The sequence below is a fragment of the Panicum virgatum genome, chromosome 7K (genome assembly GCF_016808335.1).
Source record: "Panicum virgatum strain AP13 chromosome 7K, P.virgatum_v5, whole genome shotgun sequence".
Taxonomy (NCBI): Eukaryota; Viridiplantae; Streptophyta; class Magnoliopsida; order Poales; family Poaceae; genus Panicum; species Panicum virgatum.
The window spans coordinates 40105800-40131058 of record NC_053142.1 but is presented as its reverse complement, the minus strand read 5'-3'; the positions used below and the strand labels follow the sequence as shown (position 1 = coordinate 40131058).

Below are 25259 nucleotides of genomic sequence, written 5' to 3'. Positions count from 1 at the left end.
AGTAAAAGATTCCTTCCTGACTTTTGGGTCATTTCAGTTAAATGATGGCAATCAAATACGTTTTTGGGAAGATAAATGGATAGGCAGTCATACACTTAGACAGCAATACCCTTCTCTTTTTAATATTGTGCGGAAAAAACATGCAACGGTAGCATCAGTCTTCGATCGAGTACCTCTTAACGTGTCCTTTAGACGAACGTTGATAGGTCACAATCTATATTTATGGCATGATTTGGTTGCTCGCATTAGTCATGTTCAGTTAAATAATAATGCCGATGCTTTTCGTTGGAATCTGACTCAAGCCAGTACGTTCACCGTTAGCTCAATGTATAATGCACTTATTAGCAATAGTAATGTACAGTTTGACAAACATCTGTGGAAATTAAAGATGTCCCTGAAGATTAAAATTTTTATGTGGTACCTAAAAAGAGGTGTTATCCTTCCTAAAGATAATTTAATAAGAAGGATCTGGAATGGTAACAAACTGTGCTGCTTTTGCTCTAGTGATGAAACTATTCAACACCTCTTTTTTGACTGTCATGTGGCCAAATTCCTGTGGCGAGTTGTACACTATACCTTTGATTTAAGTCCACCTCAAAGTATTACTCATTTATTTGGTAATTGGCTTAGAAGTGTGGGAACCAAGTTAAAACTAAAACTGCTAACAGGAGCATCTGCTTTATGTTGGGCTATCTGGCTTAGTAGGAATGACATAGTGTTTAACAGATCACCATCTAAAACTTATATGCAAGTACTTTATCGGGGCACACACTGGCTCAGGCTATGGGCTCTGCTACAAAGGTGTGATGAAGACAAGGAGGAGCTACAGGAGGCGTGTCGAACCATGGAGGTTCTGGTCATGCAGATCTTTTCCAACCATGGTTGGAAATTTAGTAATAGGATTTGCTCTTAATAAGTGTTTTCAGCAAACTGTTGGCTGGCTGCAAAATTCTTGCTTAGTCATGTGTGAGTGATTGCAGTCTTTCGGGCTGCAAACTTTGTTTTGGCTGTAGCCTCTCGAGGTCAAAGCCGGGTACTATTTCCATTATCTAAAAAAAAAGGAAAAGATCGTTTGCTGCAGACTGGGGATCCGTTTTCAATCGGACCAAACAAAGCCCAGCATTGTGCGACTGCAACAAGATCTAAACCCACAAGGCCTCCAATATGATTGGTTGGGCCTCTGTTTCTGCCATTTGTAAGGTCCAATGAAAAAGCAGCCCACCACACACGTGACGGCTAGGCGCCCAGGCGGGCGCCGCCCGCCTCACCGCAGCGGCGATGCCTGCTTGCCTGGCGACTGGCACGGGTGCGGATGAAGGGTGGCCGGGTGGCGAATCTCCGGACCCGTTTTGGCTCCACCTCTTGCATCCACGATTGCTCTGACCAGGACTGAGATGTTCACAATGTGCGGGAAGATCATTCCTACACGGCTGCACCGATGTAGGTCATGGAGAAATTGAAGTAAAACCTAACACCACGAAGACAGTGAGGTAGTTTCATTCGGCATTTGAAGTGAATAAAAAAGGAACTATTTCAAAAAGAAAATAAGGAGAACAGGAATGTGTTATGTTCAGATACCAGTTCTGTAGGCTGTCAGACCTAGTACAGAGAACTGCCTGAATCTACAGCCCTTCATGACCTTGTAGAACCACGGGAAGAAGCCCCAAAGAAAGCTGGTCATGGAGCACTTGATCAGTCATTAGTGTGCCCACATGACTCCTGTAAATAGATTTATGATCACCGATCGAAGCGTTCAGGTGCAGCCCGACGACGCGCTCATGCATCAGAGAGCCGGGCGATCGACTGCTGCGTGGCCCAAGCCCAGCCCGCCTCAACCATCCCATTTCGATTTTGAACCGTGTCTATGCCAAATACCAATGCTCCCGGGCTGGCTGGTATTTATAAAGAGAGGCAGTTGCTGCTGCCCCTCCTCCTCAATCACCACTTCACCACCTCGTCGTCCTTGTCTCCCTCCTCCATGCCTCGTGGACTTGTCGTCCTCCTCCGCCGCCGTGATGCCATGCTGCCGATCTCCATCTCCCTCTCTCCCTCTCCCCCTTTCAATCTGTGTCGTCCCGAGCTCATCGTGGCTATCCGAGGCCTCCCTCCCTCCGATCCCCGCTCCCCCTTCGCCCCTTTTCAATTGCGTTGTCTCGAGCTCATTGCAGCAATTCGAGCCTAGAAAGCTTGTCGTGCCTTCCGTGGTTGGACTAGCCTCGTGTGTGTGTGTGTGTGTGTGTGTGTGTGTGTGTGTGAGAGAGAGAGAGAGAGAGAGAGAGAGAGAGAGAGAGAGAGAGAGAAGTGAAGCGAGTTCAAGGAGGAGGATGGCGAGTTCAAGGAGGAGGAGGGTGTTCATGGAGCTGAATATGTGATTCTGGCGGAACAATTTGAGCACGGAGCGCCATAGCGTGGTTGAAGGAGTAGGCCGGGGTGGGTGGGCGGGGTGGGGGGTGGGGGATGAAAGCGAACACACGATGAGCGCTGCGGTGGTCATTCGCGCTTTGAGGTCAGAGCACCCTTTGTGCTACGCCCCCGCACCTCTGCCATGCGCGCGGTGCCGCAGTGAACTCGCCGCCGCACTCAAATGTTTCGCTAAACACTCATCGTGTTCCTCGAGTACTGCTCATTTTTATTTTTGTGCATCAACAATTCTTAATCCCGACTTCATTTTTTGATTGATTGTAGCTTTGCCGAGCAGGTCAAGGAGGTCGCCATGGAGGTGGCAAAAGAGTTGGCTAGAGCAACCAACAAAGAGGTTGCGGTTGAGTTCGTAGAGGAGTTGGCGAAGGAGATCACTCAGTAGGTTCTCAAGTATTTGCTCAATGACACCAAGTAAGAGGATTAGGAAGATGCGATGGCCGCAATGATCATTGTGTAGACATATTCAGCAGCAACAAGACAATGGAGGATGCCAATGAGTATGTGAAGGAGGACATTGACAAAGTCATCCTTAACATCCTTCACGACAATTGCTCCTACGAACCGCGCACAGAGGAAGTGAAGGATGAAGAGGGCGACCTGTATCATTTGCCATTGCTAGACAACGTGGTCATTGATGGTTGAAGCAATAAGGATGGAGAGGAACTATCCCATGAGTCTTGAAAGACGAATGAATCCATAAGTTGCGCAAGAAGATTGAATCACTCCAAAAGGATTGGATGGTTGTGGGTGTGGCTCTGGCTCATGCCAGAGAGAATACTACTTCCCACTACAATTGGAGTTGTAGTTGGATTATCATCGACATCATTAATTGTCATCATTATTGTAGTGGGAGGGGCAGTGTATCTCTGGCACCACTGGGGTGGTGGCAACGACGATGGCAGCAACGGCAATGGTGGAAGTGGAGCAGAGGGGGTGGGGCCATGGCTCTGCTCGTTCAAGAGTTTAGGTGATTTGCCTGATCATGTGCATATTTGTTTCTATTTAAACACACTAATGCAATCATTATAATGGTTTCTAGATCATGCAGTAATCCAGCTCGACCCTTATTTTGTAATAGTTTCAGTTGGAGGTCGCAGAAGTTGTAGCTTGTCCGGAGGAGAGCTTTGAAGATTTGATCAGCAACCTTACACAAAGCAAAGGTCGGCTGGTTCATCCACGATATTTATATTATGTTCTTTAGATATAGCATGTCCAATTCCCTCACAATCTCTTGACCCTTTTATTTGTATGCCTGCAGAAGGAAAGGTCATTTTGGAAGAAGATGCTCTGAAACATTGCAAATGTTCTCAAGTTACACATATAGCAACACAAGTTGGAACTGTTGTGAGTGTTAGAGTTGTGGCTACTTGATCATTGTGGCCGCTCGTGCCTGCCATTCATCTGAAAGAGCTGAAGTCTTGGTGTGTTTTCCTATATGACTGGAAGTACAGATCGGTTGGACACATGATATCTAGAATATTAATATGAAAATGATTGCTAAACGATATTTCTTGGCTTTTAACAAGTGGTTGGTGTCTTTTTGTTTCTCTCCCAACCAAATTTGTATTGTTTATGTATTATTTGGGATTTTCTGGTTGTTGAGAAATCGGTGCTCCTTGACACCGACTTTCGAAAAGTGATACCAAAGTAGTGTGATATCACTTCTTCCGTGGAATCTATACCTACACTATACCAAAGGTATCTTCACCTAGGCACCAATATGAGAGACCAACTTTATATGGAGACTCAACTTTTTATTCACTAGAGCTTAGTACAACACAACAACTCTTACACTTTTTATGTGGCTACCCTACTACACTCTACCCATGCCATCCAATGTCATGTCACTCAACTCTCTACCTATGCCATCCAATGTCATGTCACTCAACTCTCTATGGTGGCTACCTATGCTATCTTCAAACGGCTTCTACTTGGCATTATTTGGGGGAGGAGTGTGACTCCATGGCTTATATGGTGTTGTTATGTGTCCACCTTATACACTTTTTTACATTTTTAGAGTTTTCTCTATCTTTATCCTATTATACAAATATTTTTTCTCTAAAAAGTTACATACTTCACCATGAAGCATGACAACTATTACTCATACTTGCTCTTCACTCTTCTAGAACCTTCTTACATTGCCATGATCTATCCACATGCATTGCAAATTTAGTTTCTTGTGATTTCCACAATTAGGGGTGCAAATAGGTGCCCCTAAGGGTATCCACGGCCCTTCTTTAGTTCAGAAGTTTGTACTAGTTTTCCAAAATGGAAACTCATTTTGAGAAACTAGTATAAAATTTTGAACTAAAGAGAGGCGGTGGATACCCTAAGGGGCACCCATTTGCACCGCTATCCACAATCTTCTAGAATGTTCCATACTTTTCTCTGGCAGCCAGTGTGACACTGCCCTTGGATCTTGTGAGCTTTGCCACTCCAAGCCTTCTTCTTCTCTTGTCCTAGTGACATGATCCGATCTTCCTTCAGCTGGTACTTCTCAACCTTCAGTTGGAGCTTCCCTGATGACTTGATGCTTTTTTGTATCTTCAATCTTCTTGGTATTTTCTCTCTCAACGTTTCTTTGTATGATGGTAAAATAACTTCAGCCGGTGAAGGATCGACATGCATGAGGTCAAATATATTTGATCTCCAAACATCCCCATCATGTGCCCTTAGTTCTTTATGAATTGCCGATGTTCAATCTTTATCTTCACCATGCTCTTGTGGCTCCTCTTCTTCATTTAGATAAGACTCTTTCTTCTCATCTCTAGTATCTTCCTCTATTAAGTACCAACTTATGCATCCCATTCTTCTTCTTCATATTCTTTAGCAGCAACATTGTAACCTTGCAGTCCATGTAGAATACTATCTGGTGGAGTCTCGGGGTACCAACTTCCTTTCTTTGTGCTGATCAATGGCCATATTACTCCCCCACGAGATATGCCTCCAAGAAGAAGAGACACATTTACGATATATGAGCAGATCATTCATTCCAACACCAACATAAGTAGGTGAGAAATCAAAAAAGAACTTGAAAAATGCCAACTAAGTTGAGAAAAATTGGAGTACGACCATACAGGAGAGAAATATCATAAAATCTAGAATAGCCACCAGACATCTCCTCAGCCAAAGAGATTAGTTGATGCCCATGAATACTGCACGTATTAGTCTATCACTGCGTTATAGTCACTATATAAATAAGTTGGGATAAAATCTTTCTGGCATTAGAATTGCTTATTGCCTTGTTGTTGAAGGACACATATATACTGACCTAATTTTATATACTTCAAGGCCAAGTGTTGGGAAGGGCTCGAATTCACAGTGTTTCCTGGCTGTGTAGAACCACTGGAAGAATGCCAAAAGGAAGCTAAGTGAGAAGTATTTGTCCAACATACGAACTTGCTTCCTGAAACAGAATATGATCTTATTAGTAACAATGTTTGATTTTTAATAATCACAAGTGACAAGAGTTCATTTTGCCTCCTCTGCACGCTACGTACCCTGAGGTGCGTGGAATCCATTGATGAGGTAATAAGCGGTCGCAGTGCCACTTGGGTGAGTCGGTTTGTAATCCACTATCATAACCTGAAAACATGCATCCCCATTGATAATCTTAGAAAGTTTGTTTTTGCAAAATGTCTCTGAAGAATAGAGTCGGAAAGAGAAGCATCTACCTTTCTCAGAGGCACCAGAGAGAAAAGGCTAACAAAACTGACAAAGAACATAAACCCTATCATCCATCTGAGGTGGGGTTCCTTGATATTTTGAGCATCATTGGCCTCTATTACTTTCTTAGCAATAGTTCCACCCATACCAAACAGATAACTGCTAAATCCACCTGTTGATTAGAATTTGTGAATCACAAATGTATGCTATGATTATATTGTCATGGGTATCTCACCATGCTAAATGGACCACAAAATAAATTTTAGGAATCATCTCAAAATTGGAAGACGAACCAAGTCCATCATGCAAGCAGATGCTGCTATAATACTTAGCAGACAAACTGTACCAACTATGCAGCTTTTCATCCACGCAGAAGATCTCCACTTCTACCATAAACCAATTTGAATTATTCGATCAATCAAATATTTTAACTTTATTCAGAAGTTACATTTGTAGAAGACTGCAAATTCCTAAGGCTCCCATGTACATATGCAAGAGAAAAGGGTTCATGATGGGTTCCTTAAATTTTCATATTATACATTTCCAGGATATCAATTCTTTTATCTTCTGAAAATTGTATTTTAATTTCTGCACTTTACCAAGTAGTAATTCCTTTGTTTCAGGTGTTTGTGTTGACTCTAGTAGGATTATTTGTCTTGTTTATATATTTTTTAACCTATCTCATATCTTCAAGTGATTTTCTTGTCTTTTAGATTTTCATTTTTAAAATTTTCACTTCTAGTTACTCTGCTTTTTCTTCAGTCTAATTTAATATTCTTCTTTCTTTCCTCTCACAAGTAGGAACAAACATGGATTTAAAACAATGGGTGTCTTTTTCCCCAAGTACCTGATTTTAGGCGTTAAAGATTCCACGGTACACGAGACATCAGATTTTTTTATTTTGAGAAATTTAACGAGCAAGAGGGAAGCGCTGGGGTTTGGGGTTTTAGTTTTACCGGTGAAGGTGATCCCACGGTAAACATAAACTAATAATGAGGGAAGCGCTGGGGTTTGGGGTTTTACCGGTGAAGGTGATGCCGTAGGCGGATACGACGCAGGTCTGGCTGGAACTCTGGATCATGGTATTCTGCTGGCGAGTGAAGGGCTGCCTGAGCAAGCCGCAGCTCTCGATGGGCTTGGTCGAGAGTCGAGACGCGGACGAGGAAGTAAGTAGCTGAGGAGGCTGGCGCAGACGTTGAGCGAGGGGTTGATGCCCGTGGCGAGGTCGATCTTCATGAGGATGACGTTGAACACGACGGCGAGGAGGGACCCCACCACGAACGCCTGCTCCACCGACGGCGGCGCGGGCTCCTCCTTGCCCGCGCTCCCGTCGCCGGCCTCGCCCGCCTGTTGGCCGCCAGCGTGGCGGCGGCGGAGCTGGCTGTTGTTGGTGCTTTGTTCCAGGGCGTCGGCGTTGTCGTGGACGGCTGAGCCGCCGGAAGCGATGGCGGTGGCGGTGCCCGGCGCCATGCCGTCTCACACTGTGCGTCGTGGTTGGCAGTGGAGGTTGCTGGATCCTAAAAGGCAAAAGGGGACCGTGTTCCTGTGCAGTGGAGGGCCGGGTAGCGTTTGATATGATCTGGTGGCCGGGTAGATGTTGGAGATTCGGGAGATTCTGGTCAAGATTCATGCATGGGGGCTCGGAAATTTTGGTCAAGATTCCAAGCATGATTTCTGTTTCCCAGATGCATTGCTGGCCTAATTTTGGGGTGCTTTTACTGAATTGGTTTGAATCGGCTCGCTCCTCATGTTAGTTTTCGGCCAACCGTATGTTTGGTTCATTGGTTCAACGTGCAGAACCCAGACGATCTACGTTCGCCCAAAAAAAATGCTCTGACTAAGAATGAGAATCTATTGTCGAACACTGACAAGCAATTCTGCAACAGCCAACGATACACTAGATACAGAAAGCAGAGTAGAATGTAGGCATACTGGCCACCTTTTATCACCGTCCCACTGACTTACCGATGTTTTGCGATTTCAGAATTCATGCAACAGATGTTTAGTACTTTCGATTTTCCAAAATTACTTCTATTTTTTCTCAAAAACTAAATATATATTTAAAAACAAATTGCAATCTTGCTTCACATGTGTATCTCAACAAAATGTAAGGTTCAGTATAAACAGCAATCTTGCTTCACAGGAGACAATCTTGACCATGGAAATTTCATTTCAGAGAGAGCAACCAGTCAACTGCAGCACTAAACAACTCAGACAGCTTCTCCAATTGTGCTTGACTAATAAAAAAATACGATAACTGCACAATGATACTAATAAATTTACATGACTAGAATTATTTAACCACTTCAACTACGAAACAAATGTAGTTCTACTCTATCAAACGATCACTAGCTAGTTCCCAAGGAAGGAGTCCACTTTGGCATTCACAGACCTGGACAAGAACTTCATGCAAATCGGAGGATTCACATTGGCAAGAGACAGAACAGCCTGGGGCAGCGCCCACAGCCCATCACCGCACATCAAGCCCGACGCAACTGCTGGTCCGAACGATTCTGCTTCAGATTTGTTCTTCCACTGCCAAAAGAAGAGTATCACACTGCCCAAGATCATGTCAATCGCGAAGTATGGCCCAAGGTAGAAAGGAATTGCTGCTGCCATGGGGATGGGGATGAACTTCGCAACCTTCGCTGGCACTTGATCCTTGATCAAATTGATGGCAAAGGAAATGGCGAAGAAAATGTAGCACAGTGTGAGGCAGTTCTTTGGAAGCAAGGACAGGCCATCCACGCCAAGGATCGCCATGTTGCGGTACATAATGGTGTAAGGTGCTGGATAAGCGCCACCACTCGAACCAATGTCGAAGGACTTGTAAAACAGCCAGAAGACACAGGGCGCAATAACACAGCCCATGGCAGTGCCTATCACCTGGCTGATGAACATGGACCTTGGCGAGGCCAGAGTCAGGTACCCGGTCTTGAAGTCTTGCATCAGATCAGAGGCTGTTCCCACAATGCTCATCATGACACCGCATGCAGCTAATCCTACAAGCACTCCTCCATGGGAAGCACCTGCCCATGCACCAATGATAAAAATAGCGAGCTTGCCATAGGTGCTGGCGAGGGACCAATCTGTCAGGCCACACCCATAGGCATTGCAGAAGGCCAGTACAGGAGCAAGGATGTATGCAGCCAAAATATGGTACCACTTGAGCTGTGGGATGATGAGAGGGAGGCAACATATGGTTATAGCTGCCAGAGCGACATAGCCTCCAAATGCAACTGTCTTGGGAATTTGATCCTTCAAGAATAGCTCAACACGACGCTTGTCATCAAATGACTCAGCTTCAATGGGAGTGACGGGGGTGCCATCCTCGGACACAGGAAGCGTGTTTGCATTTCTATTCCTGTACACTGATATGAGTGCACATATTGAGCGGATAAATACCTTCAAGAAGTTGTACAGTCCATCCCCAAGAATTACTGCTATGGTTATAAACACCTGCAGTTTTACGCCATCAGTTTCTGGACAGTTGTGAAAAGAAAAGCTTTGCATGCTAGTACGGGCAAGTATTTACCTTATAACCATTTAGTCCATGCAGACTACTATCTGGAAGAGAGTCAGAGTACCAGCTTCCTTTTTTTGTGCTGATCAGTGGCCACATTACTCCCCACGAGATGATGCCTCCAAGAAGAAGAGACACATTTACGATATATGGGCATATCATTCCAACACCAACATAAGTAGCTGAGAAATCAAAATAGAACCTGGAAAACAGGAGAGCGTTATTATAAAGATCGAATAAACAGCAGACTACAAAGTTTTTTTTTTCGAACAAAAGCAGATTACTAAGCTCAGAGAGATTAATAATGCATTAGTCATAACTTTGTGGTCTAACATAAGTTTGGAGCCACCCTTTTTTGTCAATTTAGCACTATTTGAATTCAAAACCAGGATGTAGTGATACTGACTTGTTTTTGTAAGCTTCAAGGCCGAGCGTTGGGAAGGAGCTGAATCCGCAATCGTCCCCAGCTGTATAGAACCACTGGAAGAAGGCCCAAAGGAAACTAAGTGAGAAGTACTTGCCCAACGTCCGAACTTGCTTCCTGAAATAGGTGATGATATTATCAATAAACACATACTGATTTTTTTACAATGACAGGCTAGCAGACTTCATGTCGTCACTTACTTTGCAAGCTCGGCACCCTCGGGCGTGTGGAATCCGTTGATGAGGTATGCGGTCGCAGTTCCACTAGGGTAAGTCAGCTTGTAATCCACAATCATAATCTGAAAACATTTATTTCAGACTTTTAGTTGATAACCATAGAAAGTTTGTTTGAACATTGAGAATTAGAGTTGGAAAGGGAAAGCACGTACCTTTCTCAGAGGAACCAGAGCGAACAGGCCAACAAAACTGACGAGAAACATAAACCCTATCATCCATCCTAGGTGAGGGTCCTTGATATTCTGAGCATCATTGGCCTCTGTTGCTTGTTTAGCAATAGTTCCACTCATACCAAACAGATAGCTGCCAAACCCACCTGCAAATCGGAATTTGCGAATCAGGAATCCGAAATTGTTTTAATATCATGCCGTCCTAAACGTAACAAGAACAGTTGTCGGGATCATCAGGCAATGCAAAATCTGAAGTTTTCACAGGGAACAATGTCTTTCCCACACCCACGATTAATTTCTGAAACATGCACCAGGTTTATCGATATCTGAAGACTGTTTCGTGAAAAAAATATTTTCTGATAAATACATGCAGTGAATACCACCAGGCACCATGCCATAGATCTAATCTAGAATAAGACAAAAATAAACAGAGAGCGTGTGGGAGATGCACCAAACTCGTTGGTCTCATAAATCTGACAATGGTTTATTCAAAGAAAAAATAAATCTGATAATGCAAGCAAGAGAGCGCAGAAAGAGAAACTAATGGCGGAAGCACTGAGGAGGAGGTTTAAGCCTTTTACCACTGAAGGCGATGCCGTAGGCGGAGACGACGCAGGTCTGGATGACGGTGTTCTCCTGGCGCGTGAAGGGCTGCTTGAGCAGGCCGCAGCTCTCGATGGCCTTGGTCCAGAGGCGGACGAGGAAGTAGCTGAGGAGGCTGGCGGAGACGTTGAGCGAGGGGATGATCCCCGTGGTGAGGTTGAGCTTCATGACGATGACGCTGAACAGGACGGAGAGGAGCGCCCCCACCACGAAGGCGCGCACCGTCAGCTGCTCCCGCCACGACGGCACGGGCTTGTCCGCGAACGCCTGCTCCACCGAGACCGCCTCCTCCTTGGCATTGCCGGCGCTGGCCTCGCCCTCGCCGCCGCTAACGTGGCGGCGGCGGAGCAGGTTGGAGCCCAGCTCCATGGCGTCGGCCTCGTCGTGGACGGCGGACCCGCCGGGAGCGGTGGCGGCCACGGCGTCCGTCGCCATGGTGACTCTCTCTACTCGCGAGTATCGTGACTTGGTAGTTTGTTGGTTGGGAGCGGCGTATTTATTGGGAGCCAGGGAATCCGGGACGGTACGATCTGGTGGCCTGGTTTGTTAACCAAGGCGGGGAGGGGAGCCCTCCGATTCGGAACTGCACGGCCCAGATGTTCTCTCGCGTGGGAAGGCAGATTCGGGTCAAAACTCTCTGGTTTTGCCCTTGCAGATAGAGGCGAGGTGACGAGATCCAAGTGGTTACGAAGTGGTTATGCTTTACTTCGATCAGTACAGCATAGCAAAGCAGACAGTAAAAGATGACGACGTGGCACAGCATTGGTTACAGCATCATCAACACAAATCGCGCTCGAAATCTTCCTGATCGCACCGCGGCCGCAGCTAATTCCCCAGGAAGGCATCGACCTGGGCGTTCACCGACCTGGACAGGAACTTCATGCAGATGGGCGGCTTCACCTTGGCGAGCGCGAGGACCGACTGCGGCAGCGTCCAGATGCCGTCGCCGCAGATCAGCCCCGACGCGACCGCCGGCGCGAACGCGCGGGCCTCGGCCTCGTTCATCACCTCCCACGCGAACAGGATCACGGTGCCGATGAACATGTCGATGGCGAAGTAGGGCCCGAGGTAGAACGGGATCGCCATCGCCATCGGGAGCGGGATGAACCTGGCCACCCTCTTGGGCGCCAGGTCCCGGGCCACGTTCACGGCGATCGCCGCAGCGAAGAAGACGTAGCAGAGCGTGAGGCAGTGCTTGGGGAGCGAGGAGAAGCCGTCCACGCCGAGGATGGCCATGTTCCGGTACACGATGGCGTAGGGCGCCGGGTACTCACTGCCGCTCAGGCCGATGTCGGAGAAGGCCTTGTAGAAGAGCCAGAAGACGCAGGGCGCGATGACGCAGCCCATCGCCGTGCCGATCACCTGGCTGATGAACATGGACCGCGGCGACGCCAGCGTCAGGTACCCGGTCTTGAAGTCCTGCATCAGGTCGGCGGCCGTCGACACGATGCTCATCATCACGCCGCAGGCGGCGAGTCCCACGAGGACGCCGCCGTTGGAGGCGCCCGCCCACGCGCCGAAGATGAAGATGGCGAGCTTGCCGTAGGTGGACGCCAGGGACCAGTCCGTGAGGCCCATCCCGTAGGCATTGCAGAAGGCCAGCACGGGGGCGAAGATGTACGCCACCAGGATGTAGTACCACTTGAGCTGCGGGAACACCTGAGGAAGGGTGCCGATGGAGATGGCGGCGACCGCGACGTACCCTCCATAGGCAACTGATCTGGGGATCTGATCTTTCAGGAACATCTCGGTGCGGCGTTCGTCGTCGAGTGAAACAGATTCGGTAATGGGGCTGCTGTCGTTTGAAACTGGAAGGGTGCTGTTTTTCTTCATCATGGATATAAAGCCTGCAGTGGTGCGAACAAGCACCTTCGCGAAGTTGTACAGGCCGTCCCCAAGAATTATAGCGATGGATATAAAAACCTGCAGTAATCAGAAACTCCAGATTAGCTGCTGGGTTGCAGGTAGCAACATTAATCAGCAGTAAAACAAAAGAGGGATGATCATGCCGGTATTTACCCTGTAACCCTGCAACCCATGGAGACTGGTTTCTGATAGAGAGGCAGAATACCAGCTCCCCTTCTTGTTGCGTATTAGAGGCCACATTATTCCCCAGGAAAGGATGCCTCCCAGTAGAACAGACACGTTCACAATGTGTGGGCAAATCATCCCCACTCCAACATAGGTAGGAGAGAAATCGAAGTAAAACCTGAAAGGTGAAATGCGAAGTTCAGGTTCAGTAATGTAAGCCGTTTCATTCTCCTAACCAAACAAATGATTTTACAATAAGCTATTTTCAGATATAAGGCATGTAATTCTCCAAGCAATTTTAGATTTTTAGTGTCATAAACTAGTAAAAACTGTTTTCAGATGTATAATCCTATTATCAAGACAATGTAAAGCTCTGACTTGTTCTTATAAGCTTGGAGGCCCAATGAAGGGAAGCTTTGAAATCCACAGTTATCTCCACCGGTGTAGAACCACTGGAAAAATCCCCAAAGGAAGCTAAACAAGAAGAATTTTCCCAGTGTCTTTACTTGTTTCCTGAAACATATAATTTAGTGCAATCAATAACATTGCTTTACACCTAGTGCCACACACAATAACTAGAATTGTGAAGAAAACAAAAATCAGACAATTACTTTGCAAGCTTGGCACCCTCTGGCGTGTGGAAACCATTGATGAGATAAGCAGTAGCCGTGCCACTTGGATAGGTGAGCTTGTAGTCGATAATCATAATCTGTACCAATGATAACAGTTGCTGATTATTAGTTGGTGCACACTATTAGTGGTGCTGCCAGAGTATTAAGTGCAGAAACAAGTCGAAGATTTACCTTTCTTAATGGCACAAGAGCAAATAGGCCGATAAAACTGGCAAGGAAGAGAAACCCTATCATCCATCCGATGTGAGGATTCTTGACATTCTGAGGATCGTTAGCCTCTGTCGCCTGGTTGGCGATGGTTTCGCTCATCCCAAACAAGTAAGTGCCAAACCCACCTATCAGTCAGAACGGCTTAGTGCACAATTTAGCACATCTTCGCCTCGTTCGGCTGGCTGGTGGCTGGTTTATTGTGAGGAAAAAGTACTGCTGGCTGGCTGGCTGGCAGGTGGCTGAGCTGATCTGGTGTGAGAGGAAAAACACTGTTGCTGGCTGGCTGGAGCTGCCAGCCGAACAAGGCGCTTCTTTTCAAACAAAGATGGGGATACGTGATAACAACAGTAGTCCTGCCTACTTTTTTTTTAAAAAATGTACTACTAAAATAAAAGAAGAAGAAAAATCGAGGCATCACTATCCCCTTGTGACAAGCAATAGTGTACTTGTTACTTGAAATTCATTATGCAGTTGTCCACAGGAAATTAATTATGCAACTGAACAATATACTGTTCCGAATCATGATAAGCAGAAAGCAACCCCCAACAACCGATTGCAATTAGGATCGAGTTAGTAATAGGCGCAGACGCCTCTATCAAGTTGACGTGTCACATTCCCTGGGCCACATGCCCACATCTCATCATGGCAAGCAAGTACTGAATAATTCAAAGTTATACAGGATCTAGCCCTTCCGATTTCTAGATCATCGATTTCAGCTCCGAGGTCGTCTGAATTCAGACGCGTTGCAACTTTCGTGTACCATCTTGACAGCTAGTTGTTACATTAGAATCAAGGTACTACTCCATAAACGTTTCCTTAATGACTGATTGCGAGAATTTTCCTTTCCAAGTTGACTTCAATACACTAGTTAAATTGTTAGTAGTAGTGTTCGTGACTTCATCCTTATACAGTTATACTGTTGTAGTATTAACCAAAGAATCGTCATATACGCCTAGAAAGCCGTATGTTTCAGAAGAAGCTTCTGCAGTTTGGGAAGGGGCTTTTGAGGATAAAAGAAGAATCTGCTGCAAAACCCATGTAAAAAGTGATCATAAAGAATCGCAAATACGTGTACCAAACGTGCGGTGCTCCTACAGTTCGAGCAGTGAAACCGCACGGGCTGTTCTGCAGCAGCAGCAGCAAGACAGAAGGTTGCAGAGAAGAGCTAAGCTAGGCATGCATACCGCTGAAGGCGATGTCGTAGGCGGCAACGACGCAGGTCTGGATGACGGTGTTCTCCTGGCGCGTGAAGGGCTGCCTGAGGAGCCCCACCCGCTCGATGGCGGCGGTCCAGAGGCGGACGAAGAAGAAGCCGAGGAGCCCCGCGGAGACGTTGAGCGACGGGATGATCCCCGTCGTGAGGTTGAGCTTCATGACGATGATGCTGAACATGACGGCGAGGAAGAAGCTCACCACGAAGGCGCGCACCGTCAGCTGCTCCCGCCACGACGGCACCGCCCGGTCCGCGAACGCCCGCTCCACCGACAGCGCCGCCGGCTCGTCCTCCCCCTGCTGGGCGGCCCCGGCGCCGTTGGCCCGCCCCTCCTCCCCGCCGCCGCTCTTGGCCGCGCTGTGCCGGTGGCGCAGCGTGCTCGCGTCCTCCACCGCCTCCTCGCCGCCGACTGCGGTGGCCTGCGTCGCCATCTCGGTCGGAATCTCGGATTGGCCGCGCGCACTGTTCTGAGTTCTAGGCTGTGTCTCTTTGTGAACTGACTGGAGCGTGGGCTTCGAGGTGGTGGCGTGAGTATTTATCGTGGCTGGAACGTTGGGATGGTTTATTTTTTAAAAAAAACATCGCTCGCGTGCGTGCGGGGGAGGGCCCACACAGCGGGACTACCTCGCTGCCCTTGCTTTCGAATCGGACGGCGAGGATGGGGATGGCATTCTGGCGTTGGAGTGGGAGACAGGCTGGCTGGGCGTCCGTTGACAGTTGACTTGCTGACTGCTCGGATTAGAGGTTACTCCCCGGCCTTGCATTGTTTTTTCTCTCAACCTTGATTATTATTCCATTCTAAAAAAATGCGGCCAGGGTGAAATGGCCCCACCATATTTTATTAAGACGAAGCGACCACAGCTTCTCCTGTCGCGGAAAAATTCTTCGAACTCTGACCATGCTCACAAGAACCATACCTTGCGGCAAGCACGAGGGATATTTTTTTTACTCCTGCACTACCCACCGAAAAATCCGCTCCGGAGGGGATCCAACCCCAACCGGCAGGCAGGGGGCGCTATTGAGCCGGCTAGTCAGTCGGTCTAGCGGCCGTTCACGATTATTATTCCATTCTAGAAGTGGTTTTATTTTCGTTTAGTCGGATGAATTTGGATGTCGTTTTCTGTTGACGGCCATTATGTTTGATCGTCCAACTGGGCGACTGGTGCTGGCAGAGTTCTCAATCTCAGTTCTCACTAAGACGAGAGCTCCCTTCTCCTAACCTAAACCTGTAGCATAACAAGGCAGCTCAATCACTGTGGTGGCATTGCTGCCTCAGCATTCAGCAATATGAAGCAGACATGAAGAACAATTATTCCCAGTCGACAAGCAGCTAGCACTGAAGTTGTACTACTAGTTTGCGTGAATCAGCACACTCGCCTGCAGCAGGCAGCGTGATCTGGATTTGCTGATCGTACCACAGGATCATCCCTCCGCGTCAGCAGAAAACCTGGATCGTTATTCCCTAGCTAGCACTGTTTTTCTCTGTTCACTCCCTGCAGTTTCATTCAAAGTCAAGCTGAGCTTGGATTCCATCGCATCAGTATCCGCGGTCAGAGTTGAATAACCTCGGCATGCAGCGGCACGGCTAGTCGGCGTCCATACCTCGCAAGAACGAAGTTCCAAGGTCGTAGTACAAGAGTTCAAGCAATAATCAGGCCGTCTTCGTTGATCAAAATCACGAGCATGGGGGGGGGGGGGGCATCACACGCCGGCGTTGACTCGAGATACGACAATAAAATGGCTTAAATTAATACTGAACGGAACGCCACTAATCCACGCAACAGCTCTGAAAACCACCGCTAGCTTCCTTCGCTGGGTTCCTCTCTCGAGTTCTTGTCCTGCTCCTGCGCCCCCCGTGTGAAGGCTCGCGTGCACACGCACGACGGCAACCCGGCCGGCTGGCGTGTGAAAGCAGCAGCGCGATAATTGGAAATCTCCAATCTGGCCATGCCGGCTACGCCGCTGCTGCTCGCGACGTCTTATTGAAATTAAGTGCGTGGACACGCCGGCGATGACATCGCTTAGGTAAGGCGTACCATGCATCTCTTATCCTTGCCGAGATTCCTTGGATTCTAATGCGAAGACTTTGACTACTAGCAGCTGCTACACGTCATATTTTAGGTTTAATTAAATTTCTTTTCGTTATGATAACTCTATCTTAGACTCATCTAGACTAGAATCTTTCTTGCGTGTACGTACAGCACTCGCAGATTAAGATTCTCGATTTTTTTTAGAAAAATCCGGTTTACACCCTCCAACTATCATAAAAAAAAATCCGATTTTCAACCTTCAACTACGAAACTGGACAACATAGTCCATCCAACTGTCAAAACTGGGCAAATTTCGCTCCTGGAGTAGTTTTGAATAGGGCTGGAAAAAAGCTCGTTAAGCTGGCTCGGTGGCTCGTTTCAAAATTACTCCGATTACGTTCGTTCTTTTTTTTTTAAATAAAGATTAGTTGATTTGGAACAAAAGTCAATTTTTGCAGGCTCGGCTCGGCTCGTTATGCTCGATTTGAAGTTGAACATCAAACAACGCGGGAGACTATAATAAATACGAATATATTGATTTCGAAGAAAGCTCGAAAAAAGTCGAGGCTCGGCTCGATTCCAGCCCTAGTTTTGAAGGTGGTTTTCCATTTTGTGAGAATTAAAAATATTTAATTTTATACTAAAAAATTATAAGTAATTCATTTTAAGTCAAAAAATTATAAAATGGGTATCAAAAGTTTTCTAAAAATGTAACCTATCTATTGTCCGTGAGCTATTCAGATTTAATTTTTTTATATTCATAATATTTGTTTGCTTACAATTATGCCTGTTCTTTTTTAATAACTAAAATTCAAATGGAGCAATAATATATAGGTTACATTTTTAGAAAAATTTTGGTATTAGTTTCATATTTTTCTAATTTAAAGTGAATTAGTTTTAATTTTTTAAGATCTAATTAGATTTATTTATTTTTTTTTAAAAAAAAATGCAAAACCACCCCAAGAGCCAAATTTGTGCGGTTTTGACAGTTGGATGGCCTATGTTGTCCGGTTTCATAGTTAAAGGTTGAAAATCAGACTTTTGCGATAGTTTGAGGGTGAAAATTGGACTTTTTTCTTTTTTTCAAGTAAGATTATTTCTTAGAGAAAATATTATAAGTAGTTGTATGCCGGCTGGATCTGACGTGGAGGAGAGAGCGGGCAGCCAGCTGAGAGAGGCACTGTGCCCACCTGCTATTGGCCGAGTTCATTGCTGGGCATTAAATCTAGTGGACCCTACCACTATCACAACGCTCGTTCTTGTCGGCAAGCGGGCGCAGCTATTAGTCTAGCTCTTAAGAGTTAACCTACCTAGATTTACCACAGTACAATATTTTCCCATAATTCTGATCCCGATTGGAGGATCTGACGATACGATCCAAAAAACTTAAGGGCATTTTCAATAAAGTCCATACTTAAATCTCTATTTATAGAGTAAAGGCTGAGAGCGAAAAAAAATCCACTCTGGCAGAGTCTGTACTCGCCCTACTCTGGAGAGGCTACCACTTTAATTTCCCCACCAAGCGCCTTCTCCAGTGCTCCCGCGGGTCAGTAGGAGGCTGATTGGTTGTCTTCTCGAGTAAGCCTGACTCGCATTGGAGAGCTAGGGCCCCGCCGGCCAGGCGTTCGAGGTGCAGACAGGGTTTTACTTCCCAACCGGTTTCCGGTAACCGCCGGGCTCCGGTTCCGGTTTACCGGACCGGTTTGACCGGTTACCGGTGGAAACCGGTTGAATTCAAATCCAAATTCAAATAAATTCAAATTTTCCCGTGCAACCGGTTCCGACCGGTTTACCGGCCGGTTTGACCGGTTTACCGGCCGGTTTTACCGGTTTACCGGTCGGTTTGGCCGGTTTGAAATTCAAAAGCTCACGTGCAACCGGTTTACCGGCCGGTTTTACCGGTTTACCGACCGGTTTGACCGGTTTACCGGCCGGTTTGACCAGTTTGATCGGTGGGCCTTCATGGGCCGGCCCATTTTTTTTCTTTTTCTTTTTTGATTTAACTTTAAATTCCCACAAACTATACTAAATGAATGAATTTTTGAGAAAATTTGACATCATTAGATTCATCACACCTTGAAGTATTTTTAGGAATTTTTTAGGAATTTTTCATTTTTTGAATTCAAATTTAAAATTTGAATTTTGGCCGGTTGGGTACCGGCCGGAACCGGAACCGGACCGGACCGGTTTGACCGGTAACCGGTCAAACCGGACCGGTTCCCACCGGTTAGGTTAACCCTGGGTGCAGATGCCCATTGTTGGTTTCCGTTCTTTCGCAGCCAGGCTCACTAGTGATTTTGTTTGGTTAGCTGCGTAGCTAGCGCACCCAACTGCTTTTTACTCTGTCTGCATGTTTACCGAGTATTCACCTCGCACCGCATCAGCCTGGCTCGGGAGAAACGAGCAAATCTGGCGTATCTCGGGAGCCAGGCCGCAGCGCTGCTTTTGCACCAGCGGAGTGAAAGCGATCGGGTACTCCGTCTAAGAAGGGGAGGGGTAAATTAGGCATTATTAAAAAATTTAATCTATGACTCCAACTAGTTTGCACAAAACTTAAACTAAAATAAATTATCTAGATGTGCAACTACGGTTCACCTTAGTGTATAACCCTCATCCCAAAAGAGTTTTACAACTTATAGTCAATCCTAACAAGATACTACACTAAGAAAGTAAAGGCATACAAATTGCAATAAGAAATGCGGAAATTTAAAGAAAGGGATGAGAGGAAGCGAACTCTCGACACGAGGATTTATCTCGTGGTTCGGATTGCCACAAAGGCGCCCCTACATCCACGTTGTTGAAGCATTCACGAAGAGTATCGCTTCCCGGCAATCAAGTCTTTTTCGTGAACACAATCATAGTCACCTTGATCCCGATCTTCGCTAAGGGAGATTGTCCACGAAGGAGGGGTCTCCGTCCCCCGCACAATGTCGTCGACGTTGCTCCACACCAAACCGGAGGGTCGTTGACTTGCCGGCGAGCCACCAAAACTTCAAAGATAACCGGCACACCAAGATACAAGGATGGTTCACTCTAGAACCATATCACAAGGATCTAAACCTTATTTGATCACTCACTCAAGAGCTAACCTTGCACTAATACTCACAAAACTTGTGCTAAGGACTAAGGATTTGATCTTTATGCTATTGGATGGCTTGGAGATGTTTTTGGGTGTGTGTGGGATGTTCAGCAACTCCAGCAATCTTCAAATGGCCGGGGGAGCTCATATATATAGGCCTCCAAGTCGAACTAGCCGCTAGCAGCTTTCTGCGTAGGCATCGGAACATTCGGTGCATAGTGCATCGGTTCTTCTGGTCACTCTGCGTTCTGAACTAGCCGTTGGCTTCTCTGACACTTCTGCAGCTGAGTTGGCAACCACCGGTTTAACCGATGACTTAGTGTCGGTTCAACCGGTGCCTCTTGATCTCCATGTAGCCGTTGTCCTTGCTGACGTCATTGCACCGACGTCTTGCTCTGACACTCCACCGGTTCAACCGGTGCTGAAGGTGTGGCATCCGATCGTCTCTGGAACATAGTACGTTGATTGCACCGACGCTTCTTTTGACACCGTCGGTTCAACCGGTGTTTCATTCTTTCTTCACTTGATCTCCAGAGGCGCTCAGTCTTGCACTAAAGCCAGGCCGTCGGATCTTCCGACAACCATCGGATGCACCGATGCTATAGGCATCGGTTCTTCCGGTGCTACTGGTTTCAGTAGAACTCGTCCAATTCAACGTTTCTTTGAGTTCTTTCTTCGTGTATTTGTTTGTATGGCCTTTGTACATCATCCTTGGGATCTAGAAAGGTTCACTTAACAAAATCATTAGTCACATTGATTACGTTGTCATACGATCACCAAAATCACTCGAAATGACATAAATAGTGCCATGTTCGTTACACGAAACCAGACCCGTACCCTCTCTAGACAACCAATCAAGACTTACCTACATCCAGCGGATTTGGTTGGCCGAGATGCAGCGAACCAATCAGCCTCTAGGAGGAGGCCCTCTTTTCCTCAACGCGGCCACCCGTTCCCCTCGCTCCCCCGCGAGCGCCGCCGCTCCATCGACTGCCTCGGAGCGCAGAACAAGCCGCCGCCCGACCTCCTCATCTCCAAAACCGAAGCCAAAGCCACCGCCGCCGCGAGCTGCACGATGTGCCTCCCTCGCAGGCGTCTTTTCCCACACGAGCTAGAGCTGCTCGACGCATCCCTACACCTCCACCGCCCGCGCCACAGATCGAGGCACGGCTGCAGATTGAGCACCAATGGCCATCCTCCATTGCCGCACAAAGCTGCTCGAGCCCTCTCCGTGCATACCCACCCCGATGAGCACGAGCAGCAGTCCGTCACCAGCATGGCCCTCTTTGTCTAATCCAAAATGATGAATCTTTTCCTTTTCTCAATTGCGAGAGCTAGTAGTTGTGGGTGGATTTGTGCTAGAGCTTCTACTAGGTGCTAGCGTTGGTGTTCACATCTCAAGATGCTGCTATATAAAAATAGAAGAGAGAAATAAGTAGAGACCGAAAAGTAGGGATTCTTGCTGGAGTTATGTGTAAAAAATAGAGCTCCTAAAAATAGGAAGAATCTCTATTTAAAAAATAAGAATCTTAAAATAGGGATTATTGCTGGAGTTGCTTTAATCGGAACAATCCCCTATATTGTGTATCCTAGTTTTATCGTAGATCCACCTTTGTTTATATAGGATCCCACCAACTATTCCATGGGATCCCATAAAACCCTTTATCGTGTTGTGATACATTACTAGTAATGTAATAATTGATATATGAGATCTTGGTTTATATGATCTCCTTTTCACCCTATACTAGCCAAATACGTCCGTGCCTTGCCACAAACAAATTAAAGTTGGTATAAGTACTAAATACGGATATGTAGTTGCCCGTGTGTTAATTTATAGGGATCAACGTGATCGAGTTTTAAATAGAGAGTTAGACTAAGACCCACCTGTCAATGACACCAGAGGGCCAAACTAAAAATTTGGTGAAAATATTATATGCTTTAGAAATAAGTATAAATTTGCAAAAAAAAATGGTAGGATCACAACCTACAAACCATTCTACGGTCTGATCGACCTAACAACCTTGTGTACTGGGTGCTCTTTTTTTGCGATGAATTGGATGCTCTTTTTTCCTGAATGGTCGACAATTATTGGTCTTTTTAGAATATCTAGCCTAATTAAGACATTTTTGAAGTTTTATTTACTATGAGTGGTTTGCATTGTGGTTTTTTGGTTGAAAAATGTTGGTTGCGTAGGTTGCTAATTCGTTCCTAATGCATCCCACGAGAAAAGGGGCTTCCATTCCATTCCAACTACAATCATATGACGTAACCACAAACACGAGTGCAGCTTTTAGTTTAGCAATATATAAGAACCGCAAGCAAAATGGAAAATAATGTAAACATTTGATTATCATGCGGGCAGTTAGAGACCATAATAAAAATGAATCAGGGGGGCTACCCCCCCGTTGACCTAAAAAGGCTACAAGCATATAGCTCTTGTTTCCCATGCTGTGCTGGAACCTCTCATTTCCATCGCGCGTTCAAGCAAAATACTCCGTATTTATTGCCCCAAGCCCCCAACAATAATGTTCCTAACGATTTTTGAAAAAAAAACAAAAATTCCGACCATGGTGGTTGGTGGGAAGAAAGAAAGAAGAATATCAAAAAATCATTCTATCATGTTAAACTTTTTCTCCAGAGTCGTCTACTTTCACTTTCTCTACTGGAATGTTTTTTCTACATCGAGTGTATTTGTTAGTTTTTAAAATTCTAACTTATAAATTTTGGCCATGGTAAAATTATATGCTCATCTGAAGTTGTACCAATAAATATGTTTTCCACATATCTCTCATTGTAGTATTGGTATTATAATTCTTTCAAAAAAATAATGGTCATTACATTGTCAAATCATAATATTCCATGGAGCGTCTTAGTTCCATTATGATGATATATATATTTCATTCATCACGGCCTACCAATAGACGATTAGATGCCAGCGCCACTACTAAAAACAAATTAGGCAGAAGAACTGCCAATTATATTAGAAAGAAAAAAATAACGTCTAGAATGGGCACAACAACATCTGCCCACTACTAGCTAGGGATACATGGTGCCGTGCTATTATATCATGTAGCAAATCCTATGATTTATTCAGTGTCATGCAAAAGTAATAATCCTAGATACTACGGGCACCTTGCCCTCCATCGCCATGCATGCAGTAGTGGAGCTAGCCATGAAATTAAGGAGAGGCTCATTTTATTTTCTTCTTCTTTTTTTTCTTCTTTCCCTCCCTCCCTTTCTTTCTTCTTCCCCTTCTTCCTCCTTCCTCCTCACAAATGAAGATGGGGGCTCCATTGTTCGTGGATTAGATCCACCGTTGGATCCGCCCATATACATGCGTATCTTCACAATAAATTGGCGAAAGATTGCATCTTCCTGCATTGTGGTCAACCGGATCGTTTGGATATTTTATTTACTTTACAACTAATCATAGACAAGTAACAAAAGTGAATAAGACAGAAACAGAGGTTTGAAAAAAAACTCTAAAACGCTGCTGAACTTATAAAACCTAAACGCCCGGTCTTTTTTTAGAGCATCTCCAAGAGTTTGTCAAAATTAATTTGGAAAATCTTGTGATTTGACAACTTACTAAAATATATATCAAGTTAAAAAAGAAGACTATCTCCAAAAATATGTCATTTGGGCTTGGTAAAATTAAAAAACAGACCCACAAAAAATACAGGATCAACTACCGACCGTGCCGCTTCACATCCGTCGCACGTTCCATCCGTCGTGTGATACAGCCACGCACCACGCCGTCGTCCCATCGTCGTCGCCTAATCAGCTGCCGCGGACTCCAACGCTGGTGGCCATCATCTACTCCGGCCGGCCATCACCTCCTCCCAGATCACAATTTAATAGCCAAGATCAAAGCTCCTTGCTGTTGCCATGCTTCAATTGTTCTATACAAAGAATTGCTCCTAAAAATGACGACTGAGCAAGGCAAACTAGCACAACCAGCAGGAAACATGTAAGCTTACAATCGGCGAATCGCCCAAGAAAATCAAAACCTACAAACCTCGCAAGATCGCAGCATCTATTTCAACCATAGCAAGATCGTAGGACACCAGCAGTCAGACACTCTATTCGCTGCATCCAGCCAAAAGTATTTTTCTCTCACACCAAATCAGCACCAGCCAACAACCAGCCAACAATATTTTTCTCTCACAACAAATCCACCAAACACAAGTCACAGCACAGCGAACATAGCCAGAGTCGAATCCGGCAAGAAAGGAGGAACTGCCGCCAGAACCACATCAAGAAGCTACGCTACGAGGGGATCGAAGCTGGAGAGAGAAAGGGGGCAAGGCCCAAAGAATCTTACATCTGAGTCCAGGGCCGTCGTCGGAGCCAAGGGAATCGAAATCGGCGCGGCCGGCTAGGGGGCGCGACCGCGTGAGGAGGATGGCTCATCGCGGAATCCGCGGCCCTTGGTCTTGCACGCGGCAGCGGCGGAGTAAGGAGAAGGAGACCGACGGGCTTCTTCGCGCGCGGGAGAAGGAGATTGACGGGCTTCTCGCGCGGGGGAGAAGGAGATCAACAGGCTTCGCGCGCGCCGAGACGCCGATGCCAAGTCCTCTCCGAGCGCGTATATTTGTGCGGGGAGAGGGTGAGATTTGCCAACTTCTCAAACTTGTCAAGTTGAATGCGAAATTATTAGAGATTTTTTTTCATTTACCAAAAACAAATAGATGCGAAGTAGAGATATCAAATTTTTGGAGATGCTCTTATGTTGTCTGAAGTCCAAACAAAATATATTTTCATAAAATTCTTTTGGACTAGCTCCAAAATAATTGAATTGTTCAAGTTCACCGCGCAACGGCTCGCCGGAGACAGCTCACCGCCGGCCGGGCCTGTACAAGTTCTGTATGCTGGTGACAGGCTGACAGTTCACCATGCCCGTTGCCAGCTCCATGCACAGTCTGGCTCCGACGTCAGACACCGCCCTGCCGCACCAGTCAAACACTCAAACTTCCAGCCACGTCACCTCGGCCCCGCCGTCGCCTCGCCCCCAACCCCAA

At 46.2% G+C, this 25259-nt stretch overlaps 2 protein-coding genes across 2 annotated transcripts; both read right to left on the bottom strand.

Moving 5' to 3' along the window:
* Window positions 1-8278: 8278 nt before the first annotated feature.
* LOC120642388 (probable metal-nicotianamine transporter YSL11) lies at window positions 8279-11610 on the bottom strand. Its single transcript, XM_039918895.1, has 6 exons — window positions 11022-11610; window positions 10423-10586; window positions 10235-10332; window positions 10017-10151; window positions 9623-9812; window positions 8279-9546 (listed from the first exon to the last, which is right to left on the bottom strand). Exons 1-6 carry the CDS (start codon window positions 11476-11478, stop codon window positions 8440-8442), a joined length of 2151 nt encoding a protein of 716 aa, XP_039774829.1. The 5' UTR covers window positions 11479-11610; the 3' UTR covers window positions 8279-8439.
* Window positions 11611-11724: 114 nt separating this feature from the next.
* LOC120642389 (probable metal-nicotianamine transporter YSL12) lies at window positions 11725-15643 on the bottom strand. The gene is made up of 6 exons (XM_039918896.1): window positions 15101-15643; window positions 13878-14041; window positions 13686-13783; window positions 13453-13587; window positions 13063-13252; window positions 11725-12966 (listed from the first exon to the last, which is right to left on the bottom strand). The coding sequence occupies exons 1-6, from the start codon at window positions 15558-15560 to the stop codon at window positions 11869-11871; spliced, it is 2145 nt and encodes a 714-aa protein (XP_039774830.1). The 5' UTR covers window positions 15561-15643; the 3' UTR covers window positions 11725-11868.
* Between the last annotated feature and the right edge of the window lie 9616 nt (window positions 15644-25259).

What these genes read in the sequence shown, in the direction of transcription:
- LOC120642388 (XM_039918895.1), bottom strand. Translation starts at nt 11,478, where the DNA reads ATGGCGACGGACGCCGTGGCCGCCACCGCTCCCGGCGGGTCCGCCGTC. An exon ending in GAGGGTGCCGAGCTTGCAAA is followed by an intron (nt 10,152 to 10,234) that starts GTAAGTGACGAC and finishes CACCTATTTCAG; the next exon opens with GAAGCAAGTTCGGACGTTGG. An exon ending in ATGGACTAAATGGTTATAAG is followed by an intron (nt 9,547 to 9,622) that starts GTAAATACTTGC and finishes GTAAAACTGCAG; the next exon opens with GTGTTTATAACCATAGCAGT.
- LOC120642389 (XM_039918896.1), bottom strand. Translation starts at nt 15,560, where the DNA reads ATGGCGACGCAGGCCACCGCAGTCGGCGGCGAGGAGGCGGTGGAGGAC. An exon ending in CTACGACATCGCCTTCAGCG is followed by an intron (nt 14,042 to 15,100) that starts GTATGCATGCCT and finishes TCTGACTGATAG; the next exon opens with GTGGGTTTGGCACTTACTTG. An exon ending in ATGGGTTGCAGGGTTACAGG is followed by an intron (nt 12,967 to 13,062) that starts GTAAATACCGGC and finishes TGATTACTGCAG; the next exon opens with GTTTTTATATCCATCGCTAT.